The 8,651-nt window shown below is 49.6% G+C and overlaps 1 protein-coding gene across 1 annotated transcript; it reads left to right on the top strand.

Annotated features, from left to right (window-relative positions):
• Nucleotides 1-4,569: 4,569 nt before the first annotated feature.
• Nucleotides 4,570-7,456, top strand: MT4 (metallothionein 4; the record flags this gene model as incomplete). Its single annotated transcript, XM_080704573.1, has 3 exons — nucleotides 4,570-4,600; nucleotides 6,113-6,178; nucleotides 7,365-7,456. 3 exons carry the CDS (start codon nucleotides 4,570-4,572, stop codon nucleotides 7,454-7,456), a joined length of 189 nt encoding a protein of 62 aa, XP_080560699.1.
• Nucleotides 7,457-8,651: the final 1,195 nt, after the last annotated feature.

Here is an 8,651-nt window from a genome sequence, read left to right as displayed (position 1 = left end):
CTGCATTTTCTCATTTAACCTTCACAAGGACAGTGCTGTAGGGCTATCACTTGCATGAGCCAGACTTTGCAGATGGGGAAACTGAGGATTAACGAGATCAAGAAACTTGTTCCAAGTCATATAGCAAAGCTGGGGCAGAGCTGGGATTTGATCCAGGCAGTGGGACTCTAGGGCCTGAGGTCTTGACTGCTGTGAGTGAGCGGCAAGGTCCTCTGAATGTTTTCAATAAGAGACAGAGAAGATGACTAGGATGTGACTGCTGATTGCTCATCTTTGGCTCATAGATATTTACGGAGCACCTACTGTGTGGCAGCACTCAGTGTGCCTGGCCCAGGGGAGTGGAGGTGGAGAAACCACAGCCTCTGTTGCTGACAAGCTTGTGGTCGGGGGAAGCCGGTTTCTCTGCCAGCCTGGTAACCAGGCCTCCATCCAGATGCACACCAGGAGGGCCCTGTAGCCAGGCAAGCAGCCTGTAAACCCAGCTACTTGGGAGGTCAAGGCAGGAGGATTGCAAGTTTCAGGCCAGCCCGGGCAATTTTGCAAGGCTCTGTCTCAAAATAAAATGAATAAATTTTTAGAAAGGCTGGGGATGTAGCTCAGCAATAGAACATCCCAGGGCCGCAAGAGAAGAAGGAGAAAAAAAAAGAAGAAGCAAGAAGCAGAAGCTAGGCCTGGTGGCACAAAGCCTATAATCCTAGTATTTGGGAGGCTGAGACAGGATGATTGCAGGTTTGAGGATAGCCTCAGAAATCTAGTGAAACTCTCAGCAACTTAGTGAGACTCTGTTTCAAAATAAAAAAATAAAAATAAGAGGGGCTATGGTTATAGCTTGGAGGTAGAATGCCCCTGGGTCCAATCCCCAGTAAAAAGAATAAGAAGGAGAAGAGAAAAGAGTAAGAAGAAAATCTGGGCATGGTAGCATACACCTGTAATTTCAGTACTTGGGAGGCTGAGACAGGAGGATCACAGGTTTGAGGCCATTCTCAGCAACTTAGTGAGGCCCTCAGTAGCATAGTGAGACCCTGTTTCAAAATAAAAATAATAAAAGCTAAAATTGGTGGTGCACTCTTGTAATCCCAGCATTTGAGAGGCTGAGACCCGAGAATCGTGGTTTGCGGACAGCCTCAGCTACTTTGCAACTCAGTGAGACTCTGTTTCAAAATAAAGAATAAAAAAAAATAGGGCTGGGGGTGTTGAATGCCCCTGGGTTCCATCCCTACTACAGTTAAAAATATATATATATATATGGCTGGGGTTGTAGCTCAGAGATAGAATCCCCTGGGTTCTGGGTTCAATCCTCAGAACACACACACACACACACACACACACACACACACACACACACACACAAAACAGGGCACTGGTATTTTTCTCTGCCAATATTGCACGGTGGAACCTCTCCCTAGGCCATGAGTCCCAGAAACTCTGTGGCAGTTTCTGCTTGGCACAGAGCAGCACTGTCCAGCTTCTGCCTCTGTGGGAAGAGGAAAGATAAAAACCCTGTTGCTTTATGTTGTGGAAGAGGTGGGACATTAGATGCGCCTTCGGGACAAGCTATTTCTTTGTTCAAAGAAAACCACTTGAATATATTTATGCATAAAGTAGACGTCATGCCTGGGGAAGGGTATGGTTGGTATTCAGGACCTGGCAGCCCAAAAGAGGAAAATTGCTGTGTGATACAAGAAGAATTGCTCCAGGAAGAATTGCTGCTTCTTTGGAGAGGAACTGGTTTATCCTCAGAACCCTTGAAATTGTGAGGAAAATGTTGTGTATTTATGCCCCATCTTCTGGATGGTCCAGAGCTTTCATCAGATTTTCAAAGAGCTCCTGGAGACCCCTTGAGAAGGCTAACAGATCACTTCTCCAAAAAAAAAATTTATTTTTTAGATGTGGGTTTAAGCTGTGGCTACCAGCCACAGCACATATATTCTTGATTTCCTGCCGCCATCCAGAGGTCAGGAGCTGAGACCCAGAAAATGGCCAGAATAGCCCAAAGGACCTGTGGATGCTCTTTCTCAGGCTCTGAAGGAAGATCTGTGTAACAGAACTGGACCTGCTTGGGCACAGTTTAACCCGGACCAGGCTCATTTCAATCCATACAATCCAGGAACTGGGAAAAAAAATATTAGATGCTCAAGGATTGGGATTGGATATTATCATTCATTTGGGTCCTTAAGCAACAAGACACTATTGACCTACAAAAGAGGAAGTGATTTCGGGCACAGGTAGTGAGGCAGGAGGAGAGATGGTTTAGGTAGGGTGAAGGAAAATGCCTTCCTCTCTCTGGGTTCACTTAGCCAGGCCAGGCCCTCCACTGTGTTAATACCTGCTAAAGGGCACACCCAAGAGGTGGAGGGAAGCTGGCACTGCCACAGGGATGAGCTGGTAGTGCAGGCCCAGGACACAGGGCGGGCTCTGTGTCAGCCTCTGGGCTCTGCATGCAGTCACGCGCAGCTATAGTTTTTCTGGGCTTTCTGGACCTAGTCTCTGTTTTTTTATCTCTGGCTCCCCAGAGTCCTGTGTAGTGCCTGGCCTTTGTGTTACCAAATCTGCAGGTTCTTTTCCTACACGGTACCACTTACAAATAACCAAACAGTTCTGGGGGCAGGCAGGAAATTTTATTCAATGGTCAACGAGTGGAGGAGAGCTCATGCTCTAAGGGGACCTTCTCCCCACCGGGCCGGGGTCCAGGTGTCACTAGGGCTGGGTGACCATGGGGCACGGTGTGCATGCTGTCATGGGAGCTTTTCATGGGAAGGGAGGAGCTTCCTAGGGATCAGTGTACCAGTGTCTCTTTTTTACAATCTGGGCACAGTCAGGTTGGTTCTGGCATTACTGGCTGGATCTTTTATCATTATAATGAGATTATAACGAGCCCAAGGTCATCTGAAGTAGAATCATGCGTCTGAGCCAGATGTGGATATGCAATAGCTCCATGGTCCACAGCTGGGAGCATGCACATTGCAGCATCCAGGCCTTCGCTTTGGCAAACAAGCTCTCATAACTTCAGGGTTCAGGGTGGTGACACTCAGAAGGTGAAGAATAAGCGAATGTTCCTTACTAAGTTCGGAAACGCCTTTGGGTCAGAGAACGTTTCTGAATGACTGCAGTCTCGCCTCTACCTCTCCTCCAGGGCCTGCCTCGGTGCCCTTCTGATGACTGGAGCACCAAATCCCCTTCTCGCCACTAGACAAAAAGCTTAAACGCACAGTTCCATGGGTCAGAATGAGGCCCAGGAGGTCCTCCCGGCTGGCCGGTGGAGAACCCACCAACTGAGACCGTGGAAGAGCTATGACCGCTGGTTACGGCCAGGTCCAGTTTTTTGCCTTTTCTGCATGGTGGCAACACTCTATAGCCGAGGTCCTCAGCGTGGCCATGGGTAGGAGCCCCCAGCACTTGTCTACTCATGCATTTACTCATGCATTTGTCCACTTACACATTCATGTTCTCACTCACACCTTCTGTCACTCAGCTATTCATCTGATTCATTCATTCACTTGTTTATTCAACATCCACTAACCAACGTGCAGAACACCGAGCAGGCGAAGAGTTGCTTTAGGTGCCGGTCTTTCCCCTGAAAGCTACCAGATTGGAGCCAGGGAGGTAAAAGCCTGCTGACCGCCTCGCCTGCTCGATGCCTAGCCTGCTCTATGGCTATTTGTGATCAAAATGATCATTCTGCAGAATAGCAAGAAGTCCATGGCATGAAACACACACACACACACACACACACACGCACGCACGCATGCACGCACACACACACACACACACACACACATCCATGCACGCATGCATGCACACACACACACATACACGTCACTGAGAGGACACAGAGAGATTTCTTCCAGCCAAGAGAGGAAGAGCTCAGAGGCAGCTTCCTAGAGGCACACAGCCAGCGGCTGTTCCAGGGTGGCTGGGGTGAGGATGAGAGCTTGTTTGGGGACATTTGCAGCAGCAGCATCTGTGGGCACTTTGTGCAAGACTAAAAGGCAGGCAGCTGTCTCTATCAAAAATGGAGTTATGATGGAAGTTGAGGCTGGTTAAACCTTCCCCAATTTCTCTCTTGCTGAGGTTGCAAACCCCAGTAGGAATATATTCCCCTGATTTTCTACCTTCTCACCCATGGTGAGGGTCAGTCATGGGAAAGACAATGAGTCACTGAGCCCTGGCCGAAGCCGCCCCAGTAACAGAGGGAATAGAAACGGCAGATAGTACAGTGGGCAAGACATGGAGACTGGCTGCACACAGCTGCCAGTTTGACCCTGGGCCTGATTTCTTGACGCCTTGGCAGCAGGCAGGTAGGGTAGGTGTGGCCACCTGTACCCCTTTTGAAAAGCCACCCAAATGACTGAGCTGTTCGGCCTCTCCTCTGCCCTCATCTGCCAGCCATCCCCAACCCCCAGCCTGTGGCGTCTTGCTGGGCCGTGTGCAGGGCGTCTGGCCCCAGGGAGAGGCGGGGTGAGCTGCAGGCCACACCTACATGGCTATAAATCAGGAGCCTCCAGCCACTGCTCACTCAGCCCCCCCTTCCTCAGCCGTGACAGCAAGGAGCCACCACACGCTTGCACCATGGACCCCGGGGAATGCACCTGTATGTCAGGTGAGTAAGGAGCCTTGCACCAGCATCCTACACGGAGCAAACAGGACTCTGATGAAAACTTCTCTTTCCTCCAGTCAGGAGCCACCAATCAGGTTTCTCCTAAACGTGGCATCTACACTGAGGGAGCTCCCACTCTCTTGGCTCTCAGCTCAATGAGCTGGAATTGGCAGTCCTAGCACAGGGAACAGTTGAAGAGGGGACCTAAGAAACTTAGGCCTTTTAGCTGCAGCCCCTAGGGACAGCCACCAGGGCGGACAGAGACCTCTGGATCCATTGCTACCATTCCTTCACTCACACTTATTATTTCTGGGTCTCAGTTTCCTCCAGTATAAACTGAAGTTACTCATGCCCAGCTGCCCCCATCCCAGGGTTGCTATGAAAATGCTAAAATTATTAAGCACTTGCAGACATCTGGGGAGCTGTTAGAAGGTTGTGTGGACTCCTGAGTCTCTAAAACTGCTTAGTTTCAGGATGTATGTTGACCAGAAGGAGGGAGGTCTGGGTTCAGAGGCATCCTAGGCTTTCAAAGCCTTGGAAAATGGTACCTAGAGGTCTCTCTTGTCCTTAACAGCACGTGTCTGTGCCCAAAAACTAGCTACAGAGAAAGAAGCTTCCAGCGTTTTGAAACTGAATATGATGGGACGAGTTTTTAAAAAACAAAGTAGCCAGGTGTGGTGAGGCACACCTACAATCTCAGTACTTAAGAGGCCGAGACAGGAGGTGGCAGGTTTGAGGACAGCCTCAGCAACTTAGCAAGGCCCCCAGCAACTTAGTGAGACCCTGTTTCAAAAGAGAAAAATCAAAATATTGTTGGGAGTCTATCTCAGAGGTAGAATGCCCCTGAATTCAATCCTCAGGTCTAAAATAATTTAAAAGTGGATGTAATTTTTTTCTACCTCCGGGCTATACTCCCAGACCTGTTTTATACTTTATTTGGAAACAGGGTCTCACTAAGTTGCTGAGAGCCTCACTAAGTAGCTGAGGCTGGTTTCGAACCTGTGTGATCCTCCTGTCTCAGCCTCCCAGGGTGTAATTTTTTTATGACATGAAAACAAAGCATAGCTCTCACTGTGGGCATGTTTATGTCCTTTGTCCTTTTTCCTCCTCATTCGGGGTTTCCTTCTTGCCTTCTGGTGGGTGAAGAGGGTATGAAAGACTTTAGAAGTAACCAGAGAATCCTTGGGCTTGCTGGAGTTGGCTTCGTCTAGTGGTTCTCAAGCCTGACTGTACATCAGAATCATGAGGGTTTCTATACAGATTTAGGAATCAGACTCTCTCAAGGGTTGGGCCCAGGCATGTGCATTTTAACAAGCATCCCAGGTGGGGCCGATGCGGTCATCCCAGTTCCCACCATGGCCTGTGTCTGTGACTGCTGGACAGTCCTCAGCAGCGGCATCACCCTCCTGTCCAGCCACTCCCCCAGGGGCCCCGTCAGAGTGGCAGTCTGCAGCAGGCCTTGTGCTCCACACCACCCGCATCCTCGTGTCATGGTGGCTCTGTCCTCTCTCCTAGGAGGAATCTGCATCTGCGGAGACAACTGCAAATGTACAACTTGCAACTGCAAGACATGTCGCAAAAGTGAGTATAGTGATTGTGTACTCTACTGGCCAGGAGCCAGGAAGGTCCAATACCCCATCCTTGACCGTCCAGCCACATGCAATTGAGGGAGTTCCGGAGGCCTCTTGCCCATTTGGGAGGGATCAAAGTGAGACCTAATCAGATGCCTGAGGCAGAGCTGTTCTTGGCTGCAACCCACACAGGCATGAGGGCATCCATGGGGTATGGAACAGGAAGGAGACCGAGGAGTCATGAGGCTTAGGTTCTAGTCTCGTATGTGCCACTGTCCATGACCTGGGCAAACCCCTTCCCCTCTGGACCTCTGATGAACTCTGGCTGCCCCATGAACTCTCTTCCAGCTCTCAACTCCACTATCTCTTGATTCAAGGTTGTTGTTGTTGTTGTTGTTGTTGTTGTTGTTGTTGTTCTTCTTCTTCTTCTTCTTCTTCTTCTTCTTCTTCTTCTTCTTCTTCTTCTTCTTCTTCTTCTTCTTCTCTCTTCTTCTTCTTTTGTGTGTCTGGGGATGGAACACAGAAGCATTTTTGTTGTTGTTGTTTTGGTGGTACCGTCTACCTCCGGGCTACACTCCCAGATCCATTTCATATTTTTATTCGGAAACAGGGTCTCTTAAGCCAGAGAGGCTGGTTTCGAATTAGCATGATCCTCCTGTCTCCACCTCCCAAGCACGGGGATTACAAGGGTGCGCCACCATGCCTGGCTAACCCAGAGGCATTTGACCGCTGAGATACACCCCCTGCCCTTTTTTTTTTTTTTTTTTTTTTTGGTGGTACTGGGGTTCCTGGAAGCCCTTCTACCTCTGGGCTACACTTCCAGACTTATTTTATACTTTTTTATTTTTGGAAACAAGGTCTCTTAAGCCATCGCGGCTGGCTTCGAACCTGCGCGCCCCTCCTGTCTCCGCCTCCCAAGCATGGGAATTACAAGCGTGCGCCACCACGCCCGGTGCCCTGCCCTATTTTTAATTCTTTGTTTTGAAACAGGGTCTAAGTTGCAGAGGGCTTCACTAAGTAGCTGAGGCTGTCCACGAACCGTGATCCGATCCTCGGGTCTCAGCCTCCCAAATGCTGGGATTACAACAAGCGTGTGCCACCGCACCCGGCTTCCTACTTCTTCTAAGTGGCGGGAGGGTCAGTGGAAAGATGGAAATGTTGACCAAAGCTGATCTGTCCATCTTCTACCCTGTCAGGCTGCTGTCCCTGCTGTCCCCCGGGCTGTGCCAAGTGTGCCCGGGGCTGCATCTGCAAAGGGGGCTTAGACAAGTGCAGCTGCTGCGCCTGAGACCCACCCACCATGCTGGGAGAGATCATGGGAAGCATCTGTACAGTGCATGAGTCAAGAAGTTGGAATGATTGTACAATAGGTTGTGCTTTTTATACATGTGCCCAAATGTGGTGTTGGCGACAGTCATGTCAAGTGCTTAGAGAAATAAAATTTTCATTCATGGTTGTCTGGTGGCTCAAAGCATTGTCTGACCCTAACACAGCAGGACCAAGAAGAACTGGCTCGGCAGATCCTGTAGGATTCCCTTGTCCCTGGTCCCCTCTTGCAGGTGACTACTCACTGCGAGGTACTGCTGCCCTGCCAGAGGCTTTCTCCTGTTGCATGAGCATGCTGGGCCCCTGCACAGCACAGGCCATGAGCATTGGGGAGTTAGTGCCCCTGGGAAGAGGCCTTAACCGATGACAAACAAAACTGTTGAATACATACCCAGTATCCCCCTACCATCATGCAAAACAACTCTGAAAGTTGTTCTATACCATCTCCCAGAAGTCTCCAGCAGTCCTGAGCACCCATAACCCCAGGACATTACCATTATCGCTGTGGCTTCCTTCCTTCCTTCCTTGAAACACGGCCCTGTTTTCTTATCAGGGAATGTTCCCTTCCTGAGATTCCACCTGAAGAAACTACTTTGGGTACAGAATTTGCTTTGGGGGTAACTCAGTCTTAGTCTGGCCCTCCTGGCCTAATGTTCTAGAATGCCTCATTGTACAAGCAGCTGTTTAGAGCTGGGCACAGTGGTGCACACCTGTAACCCCAATAGTTGGAAGGCTAAGACAGAAGGATCACAAGTTCGAGGCCAGTCTGGGCAACTGGACGCCCCTGTCTCAAAATAAGATTAAATAAAAATATCTGGCAGTGTAGCGCATTGGTAGAACACCCCTGAGTTCAATCCCTAGTAACACACACACACACACACACACACACACACACACACACACACAAAGCACCTGTTTAGCGAGCACCAAATCAGTCATGAACAGAGTCTATATGTATTCAGAACAAATCCCCAAGACTAATATATGGAGGGTATTAGCAGCAGCCCTGGTTTGGTCATTTGGGCCAACTTCAGGACTAGGTGACCAGGCAGACACGGACCAAGAGAGAGAAGCTAGTGGAGGTGTAGAAACAACATCCCAAACAGACTTCCTAAGAAACAGCTTCCCAGTTGGGTGGCTGAGAAGGCTGAAGTCCC

Source organism: Muscardinus avellanarius (genome assembly GCF_963383645.1).
Source record: "Muscardinus avellanarius genome assembly, chromosome: 10".
Lineage (NCBI taxonomy): Eukaryota > Metazoa > Chordata > Mammalia > Rodentia > Gliridae > Muscardinus > Muscardinus avellanarius.
Note: the sequence above shows the minus strand (reverse complement) of the source record. Positions and strands in the feature narration are given on the sequence as shown.